The sequence below is a fragment of the Anomaloglossus baeobatrachus genome, chromosome 7 (genome assembly GCF_048569485.1).
Source record: "Anomaloglossus baeobatrachus isolate aAnoBae1 chromosome 7, aAnoBae1.hap1, whole genome shotgun sequence".
Classification (NCBI taxonomy): domain Eukaryota; kingdom Metazoa; phylum Chordata; class Amphibia; order Anura; family Aromobatidae; genus Anomaloglossus; species Anomaloglossus baeobatrachus.
In genome coordinates, this window is record NC_134359.1 from 68979400 (window position 1) to 69000665 (window position 21266).

Here is a 21266-nt window from a genome sequence, read left to right on the forward strand (position 1 = left end):
GGGTGGAGCCAGGCGGTTGGTCTCCACCCATTAAGGAGTTCACAGTCCTGGAGGAGGGAAAAGCGGCAGTTAAGCTAGGGAAGTGAAGGAGAGAAGAGTTGAGCTTGGACAGTGAAAGTGGAAGGAGGAAAAGTGAGGAGTAGTGAAGTGGCAAGAGAGCAGACTGAAGTGAGTCCGGGTGTGTGGCCCGGACGGATCAGCAAGGTTGGCAGACGGTGGTGACCGTCTGCAGGAGTGGCCTATCGGAGTTTGCCGTAAGGACCGTGGACGGACGGTGGCCCGGCGGTACCGGACCGATACACAAGGAGAAGCCAGCACCATTGGCAGGGGCTTTTTGGACCCCGGCAAGGCTAGGAGTCGCCGTGAATTTGCCGAATCCGTTAGTGAATGGGACCTTCGGGTTTCCAAACAGTCAAGTCCCGATAGAAGGCAACCGTCCAACCGTGAAGGGGAGACACCGCCACCGCCAAGGGCAACCGTTTCCCAGGGCCAGCGCTTGCGGGCAAAAAGGGGCTCCTCCGGCCTACATCCAAGTCGGGGAGCGGGTTACCGGTGGGAACCCATCGCTACCAACATTGAACTTAGGTGCAGGGAGAGACAGTCATCACTAACCTACGGGGAAGAAGCAACCGCAGCCGTCTGGGGGACCCGTCCATCCAGCCGTGTGTTTCACCGAGAACTGTGTCATCGTCTCAGGCTGAGTGAGTACCCCCGTGCCGTACGGCACAGCGCTGCCCCTGCGACCCTGCACCTCACCAGGCCCCGCAACCCGCCTGTCATTCATCCCTACCCCATCACTGGGACCCGGGACAACCAACCCCCTACCCACGGAGGGGAGAACTAACATTAAAGCTGCTCCCTGTCACCGCTCCCGGGATCCCCGTCCAGAGCAGCGGTGGTGTCCACACAATCACCACAACCGTGGGTGGCGTCACGGACAATATCCCCAAAACCAAACCACCCCTTTTCACTCACGGGCGAGGAGCGCCGCTCGAGTCCCCGGGATCCGGCCCATCGCTCGAGCCACCGAGCAGCAGCAGCCGCAGAGCAGCGGCAGCCGGACCCGAGCAGTGGGAGAGCACAGCCTCCCCTCCTCCGCCCGCGACAGATAGGACCCCTGGGCATCTCATCTCCGAGAAGATTAGATATGGAGCCGCTGCAAAGGAAAGTGACTGTCACGAGTTGGACTGCAGTGTTAAGCAGGGCACTGGAACTCACACGACCAGTAAGACCTGAAGCAATCCAGTGGGAACGGAGACTGTGCCTGAATAGGCCTTGTAGAATTGTATTCTACTGGAAAATATGTGCCTACAATCTGATGTGTAAAGTTGTTCCTGAGACTGAACCGTTGAATAAAGTAATGTTGTTTGAAACAAAATGTTGGTCTCCTTCTGAGTACGAGTTATCATCTGGTCCTGGCCAGCCAAGTCAGTGGCAGTATGAGGCCTGCACGGGTTCACAGCCCACACAACACAAGTCCACACACCCAGCCCAGACCAGCTTTTTCATGTAGTGCGCCGGGGTGTCCATAGTCAGTCCCTTGACCACGACTACTGCCCTGCGACACTCTACACATATTTACCTAAAAAGATGGCCTACAGCTAAAGGGGGAACCTCCCAAAAAAAACATAAACAAAGGAAGCAGAACATCCAAATCAAACCCCTGGAAGAAGCTAATGCGAAACACGCTTTGGGGTCTGTATCCCACCCCCCAAGATGGTTCTATTCACCATCCACTACTGGTATACACTTTTACTATCTCCACTTTGAGGTGCACTTGATGTGGCTTTTGCCCCCTACTTTCAGTTATCATTATTATACCAGTGTCCTTCAGCTGTTGATTCCCCAATATTGCTGCCCCATTTTGACATTATTGTGCACAGTTTAATATCTCTGCAATAATATCTGAATGTTTATTGTGCCTCGTATTTTTTGGAGCTCTTTAACTTCTAAGGTTCCTTTGTTGCACACTACCGGTTTTATCCTTTTTTGCTTTTTGATATACATTAATAAAGATTATTTTAGTGATTTGGGTGTTCTGCTTTCATTTATCAGTTTTGGCTTTCTTCCATATGTAGAAACATAGAAACATATGGAGAGGTTCCCTTTAAGTGATTTGCAAAAGACTACCAACACTGGATCTTGTCTTTGTAAATCAGTTATAAAAAGCCCAGAAAGAAAACAACATCCCTTTTGGTTTCTCAATAGTTTACATGCATGTTTCAATTCTACATAATAAGAGCCTGAATGAATCCAGTCTAAAAGATAAGAGCAGCCCTGCAAAGCAAGATGTGTAACACATGTAGAACGTGATTTGCATAGCTAATTACTATGTTTTGTAGTCTAAAATTGTGTAAAACTACTTCAGGAAATCGCCTCCATAGTCCTGTGAAGTCTCATTAACATAAAGCTTTTGTCTACTTGCTTCTAAATGTGTCTGCGGTCGCTTTTAGGCGTTCTCAAAGAAAATCTGAGCTTTGGTTTTGTGCACTTCTTATTCACTTGATGTGCTTGTAATTGTCTTGAATTTACAATGCTTTTTTTTTTTATAAGTTTACCCCTCTTAGACACAGCTCTTGGGAAAAATGGAAAAAAAAAATAACCCATTGTTTAAATCGAGTCATAAACAAGTATAAAAAGTTTTAGAATTTTCCAGATCACTAAAAGTAATTCTGCAGTTCTTAAGGCCACGTCTCACTAAGTGACATCGCTAGCAACATCGCTGCTGAGTCACGGTTCTTGTGACGCAACAGTGATCTTGCTAGTGATGTTGCTGTGTGTGACATCCAGCAACGACCTGGCCCCTGCTGTGAGGTTGCTAATAGTTGCTGAATGTCCTGGACCATTTTTTGGTCGTTGCTCTCCCGCTGTGAAGCACACATCGCTGTGTGTGACAGCGAGAGAGCAATAACTGAATGTGCAGGGAGCAGGGAGCCGGCTTCTGCGGACGCTGGTAACCAAGGTACACATTGGGTAACCAAGCAAAGCGCTTTGCTTTGTTACCCGAAATTTACCTTGGTTAACAGCGTCCGCAACTTCTAGGAGCCGACTCCCTGCTCCCTGCACACGTAGCCAAGGTACACATCGGGTAACTATAAGCAAAGCACTTCGCTTAGTAACCCGATATGTACTATGGTTACCAAGCACAGAGTCGTTACACGGGTCACTGGTGGCTGGTGGCTGATCTCTGATCGCTGTGGAGATCTGCCTGATTGACAGCTCACCAGCGTCCATGTAGCGACGCTCCAGCGATCCCTGCCAGGTCAGATCGCTGTTGGGATCGCTGGAGCGTCGCTAAGTGTGACGGTACCTTTACTCCAGGCACTGCGCTTAAAAGAGTTTTCCACTACTGTGATATTGCTAACCTATCATTAAGATAGGCCCTCAAAGGCAAAAAAAAAACAGGAAGAAAAAGCAGTACAATATTGACACGTACATACAACTAATGAAAAATATTATATTTTATTAATGGCCATAAATAAAGCTCCATAGTTAAAAAATAATTAAAACCAAAATATCAACATCACTGATATCAACAAATAAGTACATATATATATATATATATATATATATACACATATACAGTGCCTACAAGTAGTATTCAACCCCCTGCAGATTTAGCAGGTTTACACATTCGGAATTAACTTGGCATTGTGACATTTGGACTGTAGATCAGCCTGGAAGTGTGAAATGCACTGCAGCAAAAAAGAATGTTTTTTTTTTTTTGTTTGTTTTTTTAAATTGTGAAAAGTTTATTCAGAGGGTCATTTATTATTCAACCCCTCAAACCACCTGTGACGGGGTATGCAACAGAGCAGTGAGGGACGCCAGGCCAAGGAACAATCCAAAGGGCTTTATTGGAACCACAAAGAATAAGCAGCAAACGTAAATATAAATCCTTCAAATCTGCAAGGAGTCCACAACAGAAAAACAAAAGATCCAGGGGCACCGCCTGGTATTCCGATGCCAGGGGAATTAGGGCAAGGGTCCTTATATGAGTTCCTTGAGTCCAACAGGTGAACAACAAAACGCAATCCCACGTGGCCGCGGATCTCCAGTCTGTAACAGTCCACACACACAGACCCCAGGATCCAGCCTCAGCTATGGATCCTAGTCCTTCTCCAGCCGAGCTCCAACTAACTGAACTAACATGTTCTTCTCTCCTGGGATCAGCCCCTTAGTTGGGCACACCTCCCCCTGGCCATTTGATGCATGAATGGACTTTAGACTGCTGGCTCTGTTCTGTTTACCAAGTTGTAGATTGGAGAAGTCCCATGCTGAGAAGAACAATAGATATGCAACCCCCACCAAATCAATGACAATAGCTATTGCTGAAGCCTGAGTGCAATATGATACAGGCTGGGGGAAGGTATAGTCACTTACATCCCAAGACATAGTATTACAGCAAATACAGTGAGAAGGTAAAATACATCACATGGCATCTTATACAAAAATATGGAATGGAGAAAACTACATACATCATGAAAATTCCTTCCCCTCCCAACTTGTGTACGTACTAGGGACCTCTACAGGTCACTGGTTAAGTACACACAGGCAGAGCGTTACTTACATGTGGCTTCATGCAGCCACGAATTGGCATCGTAGCTCTCCCACATCATTGCCCAGGAGAACAGCTGCAGGCAGACCACCCATCACCCCAACCACACATCGCCTGACTCCAAAACCAAAGTTCAGATCCACAGTGGCTGTGGGAATAGTCCTCCATTGTCCACCCGCCAGTTCAATGACAATCCCAGGTCCTCTATGGATTGCCTCAGGCCGAACCACTCGGGGATCAGCCAGTGTGAGGAAAGCACCCGAGTCACAAAATCCAACAAGTCTCTGTCCATCCAGCACAACCTCCTGCAAGTGCTTACCTCGATGAGCAGAAGTCGTCATAACTGCAGGTCGCACCCCGTAAACTCCTGGTGGTGCAACATGGGGGGCTGAGTCACTAGGCCAGTCCTCACATAGCGGTGCCACATCTTCCTCCATGGCACTGGGCTGTAAATAATTAACAATCCGATTGGGTGCAGGATCAGTCCTCATTTGAACAGCTGGGCAGGAGACTTGCCGATGCCCTGGCTGTCCACATTGATAGCATCTGAGCTGGGTCTCCCTCCATCCAAGGCGTCCTCTTGGGTAAGGGGTAGGGGAACTTGGAGGCCGGCTCCCACCTGAAGGTGCTGTAGGGGTTTGAGGATGATTCCTCCATGGGCTGGCTGGGCATGAGGCCTGCAAATGCCCGGGATGCCTACAAACATAACACCTGCGCTCTGTTACTTCCTCTCCCCGGCGTATTCCAGAAAGTGCAGTAGAAGCAACTGGAGGCACATTAACACGGGTATCAACATGTGGTGGCTTAGAGGAACGGGGAACAATGGGGACAGAATAACTGGGGGCATCCGGTGTTGTGGAGCTGTTAGGCGTCTCTCCATCCTCCAACAGAACCCTCCACTGAGGCTTGATGGTGAGAGCCTCATCAGCGAGAGCAGCAGCTTCCTCCACTGTCGCTGGTTTTCTCTCACGCACCCATTCCCGGATCTCAGCGGGGCACTGGGCAAAGAATTGTTCTTTTAGGATGACCTGCAGGAAGGTCTCCCAAGATAAGGCCTCCTCTGCCTCCAGCCAGCGATTACATATTTGTTTGAGTCTATGAGCATATATCTTAAAAGACACTTCCCCATCACAGGCTAAAGCACGGAACTGAGTCCTGTAAGTGTCTGGCGTTACAGCATAATGTTCTAGAATAGTCTGTTTAATATCCGCATACTCACAGTTCCACCGAGGGTCCATAGCTCTATAGGCTTCAGCAGCTCCCCCCTCTAGGAGCCCAACCAGATGCCGGACACGCTCCCTGTCCGGGACTTCCATTAATCGACACTGATGCTCAAAGTCCTGGAAGAAGCCCTCAATGTCGCCTGCAGCCTCATTAAACGGCTTAAAGTCTTTGCGGGACACCCTGGGAAGTTCCCTCATGATGGGTGCTGGGGTTACAGTCTGTCTGGAACCTCTCGCGGCTTCCACAGCGAGCTCCTTATCCAGCAGTGCCATCTCCTCCATCCTGCGCTCCTTCTCTTTAGCTCCACGCATGGCCTCCCTCTTATCTTCTATGGTGGCCTCATCTCCAAGCAGTGCCATCTTTTCCTTGTACCACACAACCCATTGACTTTTTTGGGTATTCACCTCCGGCTGCCGTCTTTCTTCCGTTTGCTGTGAGGATCCTTCCTCCACGTCATTTTGCGAACAGACTCCTTCTAGCGCCTCAATCAGCTGCTCCTTGGAGAGTCCTTTGAAACGAACTCCTACTTCACGGGCCTTTGATTGCAGGCTCCCCAAAGTCCAGGTCTTGTACTCTGCAGTGCTGGTTCCTGATGTTGAGCCATTGTCCTCCATTCCTTCTGCTCTGATCCCAGCGCTGCCAACCAGTTTGTGACGGGGTATGCAACAGAGCAGTGAGGGACGCCAGGCCAAGGAACAATCCAAAGGGCTTTATTGGAACCACAAAGAATAAGCAGCAAACATAAATATAAATCCTTCAAATCTGCAAGGAGTCCACAACAGAAAAACAAAAGATCCAGGGGCACCGCCTGGTATTCCGATGCCAGGGGAATTAGGGCAATGGTCCTTATATGAGTTCCTTGAGTCCAACAGGTGAACAACAAAACGCAATCCCACGTGGCCGCGGATCTCCAGTCTGTAACAGTCCACACACACAGACCCCAGGATCCAGCCTCAGCTATGGATCCTAGTCCTTCTCCAGCCGAGCTCCAACTAACTGAACTAACATGTTCTTCTCTCCTGGGATCAGCCCCTTAGTTGGGCACACCTCCCCCTGGCCATTTGATGCATGAATGGACTTTAGACTGCTGGCTCTGTTCTGTTTACCAAGTTGTAGATTGGAGAAGTCCCATGCTGAGAAGAACAATAGATATGCAACCCCCACCAAATCAATGACAATAGCTATTGCTGAAGCCTGAGTGCAATATGATACAGGCTGGGGGAAGGTATAGTCACTTACATCCCAAGACATAGTATTACAGCAAATACAGTGAGAAGGTAAAATACATCACATGGCATCTTATACAAAAATATGGAATGGAGAAAACTACATACATCATGAAAATTCCTTCCCCTCCCAACTTGTGTACGTACTAGGGACCTCTACAGGTCACTGGTTAAGTACACACAGGCAGAGCGTTACTTACATGTGGCTTCATGCAGCCACGAATTGGCATCGTAGCTCTCCCACATCATTGCCCAGGAGAACAGCTGCAGGCAGACCACCCATCACCCCAACCACACATCGCCTGACTCCAAAACCAAAGTTCAGATCCACAGTGGCTGTGGGAATAGTCCTCCATTGTCCACCCGCCAGTTCAATGACAATCCCAGGTCCTCTATGGATTGCCTCAGGCCGAACCACTCGGGGATCAGCAAGTGTGAGGAAAGCACCCGAGTCACAAAATCCAACAAGTCTCTGTCCATCCAGCACAACCTCCTGCAAGTGCTTACCTCGATGAGCAGAAGTCGTCATAACTGCAGGTCGCACCCCGTAAACTCCTGGTGGTGCAACATGGGGGGCTGAGTCACTAGGCCAGTCCTCACATAGCGGTGCCACATCTTCCTCCATGGCACTGGGCTGTAAATAATTAACAATCCGATTGGGTGCAGGATCAGTCCTCATTTGAACAGCTGGGCAGGAGACTTGCCGATGCCCTGGCTGTCCACATTGATAGCATCTGAGCTGGGTCTCCCTCCATCCAAGGCGTCCTCTTGGGTAAGGGGTAGGGGAACTTGGAGGCCGGCTCCCACCTGAAGGTGCTGTAGGGGTTTGAGGATGATTCCTCCATGGGCTGGCTGGGCATGAGGCCTGCAAATGCCCGGGATGCCTACAAACATAACACCTGCGCTCTGTTACTTCCTCTCCCCGGCGTATTCCAGAAAGTGCAGTAGAAGCAACTGGAGGCACATTAACACGGGTATCAACATGTGGTGGCTTAGAGGAACGGGGAACAATGGGGACAGAATAACTGGGGGCATCCGGTGTTGTGGAGCTGTTAGGCGTCTCTCCATCCTCCAACAGAACCCTCCACTGAGGCTTGATGGTGAGAGCCTCATCAGCGAGAGCAGCAGCTTCCTCCACTGTCGCTGGTTTTCTCTCACGCACCCATTCCCGGATCTCAGCGGGGCACTGGGCAAAGAATTGTTCTTTTAGGATGACCTGCAGGAAGGTCTCCCAAGATAAGGCCTCCTCTGCCTCCAGCCAGCGATTACATATTTGTTTGAGTCTATGAGCATATATCTTAAAAGACACTTCCCCATCACAGGCTAAAGCACGGAACTGAGTCCTGTAAGTGTCTGGCGTTACAGCATAATGTTCTAGAATAGTCTGTTTAATATCCGCATACTCACAGTTCCACCGAGGGTCCATAGCTCTATAGGCTTCAGCAGCTCCCCCCTCTAGGAGCCCAACCAGATGCCGGACACGCTCCCTGTCCGGGACTTCCATTAATCGACACTGATGCTCAAAGTCCTGGAAGAAGCCCTCAATGTCGCCTGCAGCCTCATTAAACGGCTTAAAGTCTTTGCGGGACACCCTGGGAAGTTCCCTCATGATGGGTGCTGGGGTTACAGTCTGTCTGGAACCTCTCGCGGCTTCCACAGCGAGCTCCTTATCCAGCAGTGCCATCTCCTCCATCCTGCGCTCCTTCTCTTTAGCTCCACGCATGGCCTCCCTCTTATCTTCTATGGTGGCCTCATCTCCAAGCAGTGCCATCTTTTCCTTGTACCACACAACCCATTGACTTTTTTGGGTATTCACCTCCGGCTGCCGTCTTTCTTCCGTTTGCTGTGAGGATCCTTCCTCCACGTCATTTTGCGAACAGACTCCTTCTAGCGCCTCAATCAGCTGCTCCTTGGAGAGTCCTTTGAAACGAACTCCTACTTCACGGGCCTTTGATTGCAGGCTCCCCAAAGTCCAGGTCTTGTACTCTGCAGTGCTGGTTCCTGATGTTGAGCCATTGTCCTCCATTCCTTCTGCTCTGATCCCAGCGCTGCCAACCAGTTTGTGACGAGGTATGCAACAGAGCAGTGAGGGACGCCAGGCCAAGGAACAATCCAAAGGGCTTTATTGGAACCACAAAGAATAAGCAGCAAACATAAATATAAATCCTTCAAATCTGCAAGGAGTCCACAACAGAAAAACAAAAGATCCAGGGGCACCGCCTGGTATTCCGATGCCAGGGGAATTAGGGCAATGGTCCTTATATGAGTTCCTTGAGTCCAACAGGTGAACAACAAAACGCAATCCCACGTGGCCGCGGATCTCCAGTCTGTAACAGTCCACACACACAGACCCCAGGATCCAGCCTCAGCTATGGATCCTAGTCCTTCTCCAGCCGAGCTCCAACTAACTGAACTAACATGTTCTTCTCTCCTGGGATCAGCCCCTTAGTTGGGCACACCTCCCCCTGGCCATTTGATGCATGAATGGACTTTAGACTGCTGGCTCTGTTCTGTTTACCAAGTTGTAGATTGGAGAAGTCCCATGCTGAGAAGAACAATAGATATGCAACCCCCACCAAATCAATGACAATAGCTATTGCTGAAGCCTGAGTGCAATATGATACAGGCTGGGGGAAGGTATAGTCACTTACATCCCAAGACATAGTATTACAGCAAATACAGTGAGAAGGTAAAATACATCACATGGCATCTTATACAAAAATATGGAATGGAGAAAACTACATACATCATGACACCACCAGAATTCTGTTTGGTTCCCCTTAAGTATTAAGAAGTATTTCAGGCACAAAGAACAATGAGCTTCACATGTTTGGATTAATTATCTCTTTTTCCAGCCTTTTCTGACTAATTAAGACCCTCCCCAAACTTGTGAACAGCACTCATACTTGGTCAACATTGGAAAGACAAAGGAGCATTCCAAGGCCATCAGAGACAAGATCGTGGAGGGTCACAAGGCTGGCAAGGGGTACAAAACCCTTTCCAAGGAGTTGGGCCTACCTGTCTCCACTGTTGGGAGCATCATCTGGAAGTGGAAGGCTTATGGAACTACTGTTAGCCTTCCACGGCCTGGACAGCCTTTGAAAGTTTCCACCCGAGGCCAGGCTTGTCCAAAGAGTCAAGGCTAACCTAAGGACAACAAGGAAGGAGCTCCGGGAAGATCTCATGGCAGTGGAGACATTGGTTTCAGTCAATACCATAAGTAACGTACTCCACCGCAATGGTCTCCGTTCCAGACGAGCCCGTAAGGTACCTTTACTTTCAAAGCGTCATGTCAAGGCTCGTCTACAGTTTGCTCATGATCACTTGGAGGACTCTGAGACAGACTGGTTCAAGGTTCTCTGGTCTGATGAGACCAAGATCGAGATCTTTAGTGCCAACCACACACGTGACGTTTGGAGACTGGATGGCACTGCATACGACCCCAAGAATACCATCCCTACAGTCAAGCATGGTGGTGGCAGCATCATGCTGAGGGGCTGTTTTTCAGCCAAGGGGCCTGGCCATCTGGTCCGCATCCATGGGAAGATGGATAGCACGGCCTACCTGGAGATTTTGGCCAAGGACCTCCGCTCCTCCATCAAGGATCTTAAGATGGGTCGTCATGTCATCTTCCAACAAGAGAACGACCCAAAGCACACAGCCAAGAAAACCAAGGCCTGGTTCAAGAGGGAAAAAATCAAGGTGTTGCAGTGGCCTAGTCAGTCTCCTGACCTTAACTTAATTGAAAACTTGTGGAAGGAGCTCAAGATTAAAGTCCACATGAGACACCCAAAGAACCTAGATAACTTGGAGAAGATCTGCATGGAGGAGTGGGCCAAGATAACTCCAGAGACCTGTGCTGGCCTGATCAGGTCTTATAAAAGACGATTATTAGCTGTAATTGCAAACAAGGGTTATTCCACAAAATATTAAACCTAGGGGTTGAATAAGAATTGACCCACACTTTTATGTTGAAAATTTATTAAAATTTAACTGAGCAACATAACTTGTTGGTTTGTACGATTTATGCATCTGTTAATAAATCCTGCTCTTGTTTGAAGTGTGCAGGCTCTAACTTATTTGCATCTTATCAAACCTGCTACATCTGCAGGGGGTTGAAGACTACTTGTAGGCACTGTATCAAAATATATGAAAAAAATATACCGTATGTATACCGTATATAATCAAATATAAGACCTAGAAATCCAGTTCCAAAAATATAAATGAATGATAAGGTGTTTACAAGGAATATATATCCAAAAAGTCACACAAAATATATGTGAAACATGTGTAGTATAATCTCCATATAAGGTACCATCAGCAAAATTAATAAAGTGTTCCAACAACAGCAGCATCCCTTGATGAAGCTGTCCTGAGCAGCGATACGGATGGGTCTGTCCCCTGACGTTCTTATTTGGTATCATTTTCTATTGCTTCGGTTTCCATATTATAGGCTTGATATGCTGAATACCATATATTATTAATTTTTACGAGTTGACAGCTATATTGGTTAAAGAGGTGGTATGAAACTGAAGAAATTTCAAGCTAAATCCCTATCTATTTATTGCCCCAATCTAAGCTAATTTCTAATACTGTTGCATTAAAAATTCCCTACCCTTACCTGATTATGAACTACTGTTGTATTTCCCCCCCCCCCCATTTGCTGTCTGATGATGCTTCATTTGAGAATCCTGGTGCATGCTGGGATACTCAAACAAAACATCATCAGGGGGCAGAGGCTGCGGTCACTGTCACAGACTCTGTGACGTGGCAACTGGGCATATATAAAAATGGCCATTTATATATGCTAAATATCTCATTTTCCTTAGCAGTAATGCAGGTCCATGTTCACACATTCATGGTTTCCATACTTTAGCATTATCAGAGTGCAAACTGTCTTTTTTTGTATTTTATGTCACAGACTCTGTGTCTTCCCTGAAATTAAGTGTCATCAGTGACACTTGTTTTAAGGGTTAGCTTATGATTATGCAATCTGCACAGTGACAATGCAGTCTGTATTACCAGCTCAGATCAGGAGAGCCGGCAACACAAAGCAGCACCCACTGTTAGTGAGCAGTGTAGCAGTCCCATGAACTGAGGTTCTCAAATGAAGCATCATCAGACGCTCAGTAATTGTTAGTGTAGTCAGGGAAGGGTAGGGAATTTTAATTTCAGTCGTATTAGAAATTAGTTTATATTGAGGCAAGAGAATAAATAGGGATTTAGATTAAAATTTCTTCAGCGTTCGGACAAACCCCTTTATCTTTAAAGTCTTTAAATTTATATTACCTTATCACTTGTTTATATTACTGGTCTGTACCTCTGAATTTGACTTTACTTACTTCTGCCTTCATCCTATAAAATGCAACAATTTTGATAAAAAAATCTTCATATTCCATAATTGTGTCCTTCAATCGTTGTTGATACTGAGCGAGATCATGAATCTTCCCTGTTTTTACATTCATTTGTGTTTCTTCCCGAGTTAGAAGCTCCGAGATCTTCACAGCTTGCTCCATTTCATCATTGAGTTTCTAGTAAGATATAAAAGGCAACTATGGAGATTATAAGAATTCACTCTCAATGACATGTAAGGACATAAGGTCACAACACGCAGTACCCCTAGAACAGTAATTTGCTGCTGCATATATCATATTGTATGACATTGTCAGTTGAGTTGCACCAAAACAGATTTTAGAAGATCTGAAGCTGGACTAGTCCAGGGGAAGGGATGCCATTTCAGTCCAGTCCTGTCTCATTAGCATATGTGATTACAGAAATCTGCACCCATTCCATGATAGTAGCCTTTGAGGATAGTCAGGGGACAGACTCCCTTTAAAGGTGGTCCACCTAATGCACTGGCTTTAAGCTGGTGAATATTATCTGATAGACACATCCATTACTAACACCAGGAATTGATGCCAGCTGTGTTTTTGTACAATTCACAGCTGGCATCAACCCCAAAACAAAATATGGTTACACCAATTGAAAACACGCCAGGGCAATCAGGAATAGCCAAGGTGAAGAGCGAGAATTGGCGGATCTAATGTGATGTGCCACTTCTGAGGTGGCGGTGGGCTGGTAGTTTTAGGCTGGAATGGGACCAATTACCATGGACCTTGCCAGCCTGATAATATCAGCCCTCAGCTATCTGCTGTTAGCTTCATAAAATAGTGGGATCCCATGTTGTTTTTTTCATTTATTTAATTAACTAAGCAAGCCTAAACAATTGTAGGATAAACTGCACATGAAAGGTACAAAAGGGTACCAGTTTATATGTAGTGGTTGTGACATTATATACAGTATCAGAAAGAACAGGAGCTTAAAAAGAGCTTGCAATATAGTTCATAATATTGATAGAGCTGACTTGTTGAAAAACAAAAAAAAGAAAGCAATTGGTGGTTCTGATAAAATCACATTTAGTACCACCTATTCTCCCCAATATAATGACATAATTAAAATCATTAAAAAACATATACCACTACTTCATCAAGACAAAACTCTTTTCAATATTTTGGAGCAACATGATATCAACTTTGTTGCTAAACGTGCGGCTAGTCTAGCAAATATTCTTTCCCCTAGTGTGGTTACAGGCTCTACGGCACACAAAAATTGGCTCTCTTGCAAAGGGTTTTTTCGCTGTGGCCACAACCAATGCACAGCCTGCAGGTATGCCAAAATCAGTAAAACATTCATGTCCACCCATACAGGTCTCACCTATGACATCAATAATTATATCAACTGCAACACCTCTTTTGTAGTTTATTTAATAGAATGCACTCTTTGCAAAATTCAATACATAGGTTGTACTGGGAGCCCATTAAAAATAAGAATCAGGCGACATCTCTCTGACACCTTAAATGTCAATGCTTCTAATATTTCAGCTGTTTCACGGCACTTTGTCAGCGCACATGATAGATGCACGGACTCCCTAACTTTTATGGGCATTGAAAAAGTTATCAAGCCAACTAGAGGAGGAAATCATAGGAGAAAACTCCTCAACAGAGAGTCCTTTTGGATTTTCAGACTAGGTACTAGGGTACCGCACGGTCTGAACACCCGACAGGACTTGATCCTACAATATTCTTAAAATAATATTCTTCCATCTATAACTTCAACAGTTCTTGAATCAATTATATATATCTACATTTTTCTATAATAGATCTTTGTCCATGCTTTCAATATTCCAGCCGTTTCACGGCACTTTACCAGCATATATTTGGAAGCATGGATTTCCTGATTTATATGGACATGGAGAATTAAATTATCAAATCAGCTAGAGAAGGAAATTATGGGAGCAAATTTCTCAATAGTTAGTCCCCTTGAATTTTCAGATGGGATACTAGCGTACCGCATAGTCTGAATACTTGATAGGACTTGACATTGCATTACTCTTAAAACAACCATTCCTCCATTTCATAAGTTCAACAGTCTTTGAAACATTTGCACATTTTCACATTTATATTTCTCCAGAATAAATTCAACCCTCTATAATACTTTACATGATCTGTGTATATACATATATATTTATACATATTTTTTCAACTGCGGTTTCTTATATAAATGTTTTTATTCCTGTCCTATGTATATCTTCCCTGCATGGGATTATGCACCTGTCTGTTTTTAGTTTTAATTAAGCACTCAGCTTTGCCAATGACGTTTAATGTGCACCCTTTATATGGGACCATTTTGGGGTAAAACACATGCCATGAGTAAGACCTTCTGGTCGAAACGCGTTGGATAATCCGCTACCATACTTGTGCCTCTGTGCTTACTGGATTGAACACCTGTTTTTAAGAATAATTCCAATAAAAGAAAGTTTTTTATTCTTCTACACATTCTCCTTGATGCTGGATTCCTGTTCTTTCTGATGTTGCCTTCCGCCCGGGCCAGGGTGTTCCTTGCATCAGTGTGGAGTCCGGGAGTGAAGAGGGGTGAGCTGACACACATCTTCTTGATTATATACAGTATCTGCCGGATATCTATCTATTCTACCTAATATCTTTCTATCATCTATTTTTTTTACTTTGAGATGTGTACGAAATATCAGATGGAATACAGATGGTCTGTGTGTAGTCCGATATTTTTCTCGCACCCATTGACTAGCATCCGATATAGGCAGCCATAAGCAGCATGCTGCGATTTTATCCTCAGCCTGATTACAGCTGCAGATGAACATTGCCTCATTGAGTAAAGTTGGTGTGAGTGCAATTTGATTTTTTTTCACATTGCACTTGTCCAATTTACATGAGAGTGGACGTGAAGCCTGAAAGATAGTCTGATGTCACCAGGATATGCCTTACAGTTACAGTTTTTTAACAGCTGGAGACAGAGGTTGGAGACCAAGAATCTACTGCGATGCTTAGGAATTCTAGATATGGATTCTTCATGGGAAAGTTATTTTTCTAGGTCTATTTTTAGTGAACAAGCAACTAAAGATTTCCATCTGAATTTCATTCTGTAAATAGAAAACATAACGCACACGAGACAGAAGGGAGACGCTTTCAGATAAGTAGAAGAAGAGTGGAAGCTCCAGTAATGGAAGGTCGCATGTGGACTCGTACACAGCAGAAGGGGTTGACACTACATCATTTCATTATTGTTTTAGTATCACATCTGTAATAATTTACGTCTATCAGTCAAATCAATTTCTTAAAGAAATGACATGGGGCTGAAGGTAACATACATGCGTGTACTGCCGGCCTCACCTGGAACTTTGCCTTGATGTTATCTAGATTTTCTTGTGCATTTACAAGATTTTGGGTGTCATTTTCTAGGATGAGTGAAGACAAAGGCTGAAGATCCTGCTCTAGTTCCTGTAGTCTGTTATTAGCCTAAAAAAAAAGGATCCATTAATCATTTCCAGAATTTAGGAACTTGCATTGCCTCTTTTTTAAAATCAGTTACCAAATCTTTGAAAACTTTTGTTGCCAGCACCTCCGCAACTGTCAAGTTTAAGAATATGGAGCTATATGCTGAACCCTCATATAAGATAATTGAGGCCGTAATAGGGATTGATATAAAAATACATTATTTTAGTGAGAGTCCTAGACCTATGGACTCCATGGATCTTGTTCAGGGATTTGCCTGATAGAGACTCATGGCTAGCCGAGGGAGACTAAGATGAGCAGGAACTGGTCCATCCCTGTTTGGGAGGGGGGGGGCCCGTGCTGGCTGGATGACATTTTTTTCCCTCGGACTTCCCTTATGTTTGTTCCCACTTGCTTAATCTGTGATCCTTCTTGTTCCTTCCTCTCAAGTCCTTGTTTAATTTTCCCCTTCCTACTCCTTTTCTTACTCAGATCTTTCTAACCTACTCACCATCTTAAAACCTCCTGAGCTTCCACGGAGGAGATGTTTATTTTATGTTAACTGTTGGGGTATAAATTAGTCTTATCATTTTGATACAAGTAAAATATATCTTTGTACCGTGTTAGGGTGCCTTCACACTTTAGCGATGCAGCAGCGATCCGACCAGCGATCTGACCTGGTCAGGATCGCTGCTGCATCGCTACATGGTCGCTGGTGAGCTGTCAAACAGGCAGATCTCACCAGCGACCAGTGAACAGCCCCCAGCCAGCAGCGACGTGCAAGCGACCCTGCGCTTGCACGGAGCCGGCGTCTGGAAGCTGCGGACACTGGTAACTAAGGTAAACGTCGGGTATGGTTACCCGATGTTTACATTAGTTACCAGCGCACACCGCTTAGCTTTGCTCCCCTAGCTACAGTACACATCGGGTTAATTAACCCGATGTGTAATGCAGCTACATGTGCAGAGAGCAGGGAGCCGCGCACACTGCTTAGCGCTGGCTCCTTGCTCTCCTAGCTACAGTACACATCGGGTTAATTAACCCGATGTGTAATGCAGCTACATGTGCAGAGAGCCGGAGCCGGCAGCACAGGCAGCGTGAGAGCTGCAGAGGCTGGTAACTAAGGTAAATATCGGGTAACCACCTTGGTTACCCGATGTTTATCTTGGATACAGCTTACCGCAGCTGCCAGACGCCGGCTCCTGCTCCCTGCTCGCTTCATTCGTCGCTCTCTCGCTGTCACACACAGCGATCTGTGTGTCACAGTGGGAGAGCGCCTTTGAAGAAAACGAACCATGGCTGTGTGTAACGAGCAGCGATCTCGCAGCAGGGGCCAGATCGCTGCTCAGTGTCACACACAGCGAGATCGCTAATGAGGTCACTGCTGCGTCACAAAAAGCGTGACTCAGCAGCGATCTCGGCAGCGAGCTCGCTGTGTGTGAAGCACCCCTTAGCCAGTAGAGATAACAAAATTGTTTAAAAGAACAGAAAGTCCTCAGTGGTTGATACCTTTTAATGGCTAACTATAAAGATGGTAATAATTGCAAGCTTTCGAGACTACTCAGGTCTCTTCATCAGGCTCAATATAACACAAACTCTGAAGAGTCACATATTTATACACAACAGGACTTAGAATAGTGCAGTAAAAAAAAACAAACAAAAAAACATGTTATATGAAACAGAACTATCACTATGGCAGGGGGGCAAACTGTTGTGGGGCCATAAATACTGCTGCAGTTCAGTGTGAAAGTTTTATTGTCCTTTGTCCTTTGTCCTCACAGCCCGGACCAGACCCTTATCAAAGGACAATAAAACTTTCACACTGAACTGCAGCAGTATTTATGGCCCCACAACAGTTTGCCCCCCTGCCATAGTGATAGTTCTGTTTCATATAACTTGTTTTTTTTTTCTTTTTTTTTTTTACTGCACTATTCTAAGTCCTGTTGTGTATAAATATGTGACTCTTCAGATTTTGTGTTATACCATGCCTGATGAAGAGACCTGAGTAGTCTCGAAAGCTTGCAATTATTACCATCTTTATAGTTAGCCATTAAAAGGTATCAACCACTGAGGACTTAAACAATTTTGTTATCTTATCTTTTTGTAATTACATGCCTTCTCAATGTGATTACTCCATATACTGATAAATTGATTTGCAATGTTGATGTTACTTTTTGTGCAAAATTATAATAAAACTTAATCTGAACTATAAAAATACAATATTTTAGCCTCTATTCCATTGTCTTATTTGTAAGACATATGGCTCCATTATAATAATTGTGCACCACTTGTAAAACAAATTTTCGCAGCTTATCAGTATATTGTAAATAGGAGTCAGAGTTCCTAGACTCCATTCACCTTTTCATCATGATTTACAACAGTTTGCTGCATCTTTTGCACAATAATTCCACTGGTTAATGATGGTTCACAATGATTTACGAAGTCTCTGATGATAGAGTGAACAGAGACTAAACGATACACATTATGCTGTTTTGTGTTTTTAAAATTTTCCAAAAAAAATAAAATAAAAAAACATATAAAGTATAAAACTCCTTTACTTTTGTACTATTGGACCTGAAAGTATGGGGGTAATACAGTTAGCTCCAGAAATATCTGGAACGTGAGACATTTTTTTACATTTTAGCTGTTTACTAACATGTATTCAAGATACAGTTATATAATCAATATGGGAATAAAGTTCAGACTCTCAGCTTTAATTTGAGGATATTCATATCCTAATAGGAGTAAAGGCCCCATCACACACAGAGATAAATCTTTGGCAGATCTGTGGTTGCAGTGAAATCATGGACATATTGTTCCATTTGTACACAGCCACAAACCTGGCACCAATTGTCCACAATTTCACTGCAACCACAGATCTGCCAAAGATCTGCCACAGATTTATCTCTGTGTATGACAGGGTCTTAAGGGTTTGGGAATTATAGCTCTTTAATATGTAGCTACCTCTTTTTCAAAAGACCAAAAGTAATTAGACAATTATCTCAAAATGTCTTTACTGTGCCGTATGGGCTATTCTCTTGGTAATCCATCATTAATGAAGCAGCTAAAAGGTCTAGAGCTGATTCCAGGTGTGACATTTGCATTTAGAAGCTGTTGCTGTAATCCCACAACATGCGGTCAAAGGAGCTCTCAATAGAGGAAAAACAGACCATCATTAGGCTGAATAAAAGGAAGAAATAAGTCAAAGAGATATCAGAAATGTTAAGAATGTCCAAATCAACAGTTTGGTATATTGTGAAAAAGAAAGAGCGCACTGATGAGCTTGGAAGCTCAAAAAGGCCTCGACATCCAAAGAGGACAACAGGAGTGGATGATCTCTGAATATTTTCCATGGTGAAGAAAAAACACAACACAACAGCTACCCAAGTGAAGAACACTTTCCGGGAAGTAGAGTATTCAGTATGTACAGTAAGTCTACCATAAGGAGAAGAAGACATCATAAGAGCAATTACAGAGGCTTCACTAAAAGGTACAAACCATTAATCAGCCTTAGAAATAAAAAGATTAGACTTGCCAAAAAAAATCTAAAGACGATTCCCAGATCTGGAAAATCATTTTTGGATCAAGATGTACGAGAATGACGAAGAAGAAAGTATGGAGAAGGCTTTGAACGACTCATGACCCAAAGTACAGCACATCATCTGTAACACATGGTGGATGCAGTGTGATGGCTGGGCATGCATGATGTGACTGAAGACAGAAGCAGGCGGATGAATTCTGAAATGTACAGGGTGAGAGGTTCTGCTCAGATTCAACCAATGCAGCAAAGTTGATTTTATGATTATGATGCTTCACAGTACAGATGGACAATGACACAAAACATACTGGGGAAGCAACACAGGAGGTTTTTAAGGCAAAGAAGTGGAATATTCTGCCATGACCAAGTCAATCACCAGATCTCATCCTCATCGAGCTGCATTTCATATGCTTAAGACAAAATTTAAGGCAGAAAGAGACACAAACAAGTAACAATTAATGTCAGCTGCAGTAAAGGCCTTCAAAGCGTCACAAAGGAGGAAACCCAGCATTTGGAGACGTCCATGGCTTCCAGACTTCAGACAGTTATTGCCTGGAAATGATTCTCTACAAAGTATTAAAAATAAACATTTTATTTATCTTAAAGTTAATTTGTCCAATTACATTTGAGCCCTTTAATTTCATGTCATTTGTTTTATTTTTAAATAAAAATTAAATAAAAATATTAAAAACAGCAGGATGCAGAGGACAAATCACTGAGATTCGGTCACTGTACAAATATTTTTCAACCTAACTGTATATTCTGATTTATTGGAAACAAATAAAGAAACTTAAAATATAAAAGTAGAGTAATTTCAGGTTATGTGCACATAGCATTTTTTAGATACTAGTGTACACGCATCAGTTTTGAAGCAGAAGACACATAAAGGGAATCTGTCACTACATTTGACCTATCTAAACTATTAATATGGCCATACAGGTTATAGCGTACGGAAAAAAGTCGTACCTTTTTACTGCTTGATGTAAATAAGCTCTTCCAGGCTATGGGGAAGATGCTTCCTGGAAGATAACTCCGCCTCCAAAGATTATTTTGAATACAATGGGCATTACCAGAGTGAGAAAAGTAACTGACACAACAGGAGAAATTAACTTTATCTTCTTGCAAACAATTTGCTGCAGCTCTCACAGCTCTGCTGTATTGTAGCAATATTGCAGCCCTGTCTGCCTGTAAGGCTGCTTTCACACTACGTTTTTTTAACATGCGTCATGAACGTTTTTTTGCTGTAAAAGTGGATCCTGTTTTTACAAAGAAAAACACATGCAAACGCATGTGTTATTTTGCAGGATCCTGCCACTTGAAGTTTATGGGCGGGCATTGAAGTCATGTGATCGGGAGTGAGGGGAACTGAACATGATAGACTGGGAGCCGGCATCTGACAGCTGCAGACGCTGGTAACCAAGGGAAACATCAGGTAACTAAGCAAAGTGCTTTGCTTGGCTACCCGATATTTACCTTGGCTACGAGCGTCTGTAGCTGCTAGGAGCTGGGCTGCCTGCTCCCTGCACACGTAACCAGGGTAAACATCGGGTAACTAAGCGAAGCGCTTTGCTTGGTTACCCGATATTTACCTTGGTTACGAGAGTCCGCCGTTCTCAGGTGGGATAGAGAGAGAGGAGAGAGAGAGAGAGGGAGGGGGAGAGAGGGAGGGGGAGAGAGAGACTGATCACGCCAGGCTGGTTTCTGGGCATGCTCAGTAGAGTAAGCAGGATCCTGTCTATCAGCATGCCAGCGTTCACATGTGTTTGTGTGCAGTATTGTCAGGATCCAGTGAAAAACAGTATTTGGACGCAGCTCAAAAACGCTACAAGTAGCGTTTTTGAAAAAAGTAAAAAAAATGCAAGTCGCTGGATCCTCACTATAACGCACGCAAACGCAGGTGAACGCATGTTGAC

At 44.5% G+C, this 21266-nt stretch overlaps 1 protein-coding gene across 5 annotated transcripts in view; it reads right to left on the bottom strand.

Moving 5' to 3' along the window:
- CCDC141 (coiled-coil domain containing 141) overlaps positions 1 to 21266 on the bottom strand; it is a 242401-nt gene that overhangs the window by 66978 nt on the left and 154157 nt on the right. For all 5 annotated transcript variants that reach the window (XM_075317398.1, XM_075317401.1, XM_075317396.1 and 2 more), the window contains 2 exons: positions 15714 to 15839; positions 12351 to 12539 (listed from right to left, as the gene is read on the bottom strand). In XM_075317398.1, coding sequence (XP_075173513.1) covers positions 12351 to 12539; positions 15714 to 15839 — 315 coding nt within the window. The remainder of the gene's footprint in view (positions 1 to 12350; positions 12540 to 15713; positions 15840 to 21266) is intronic.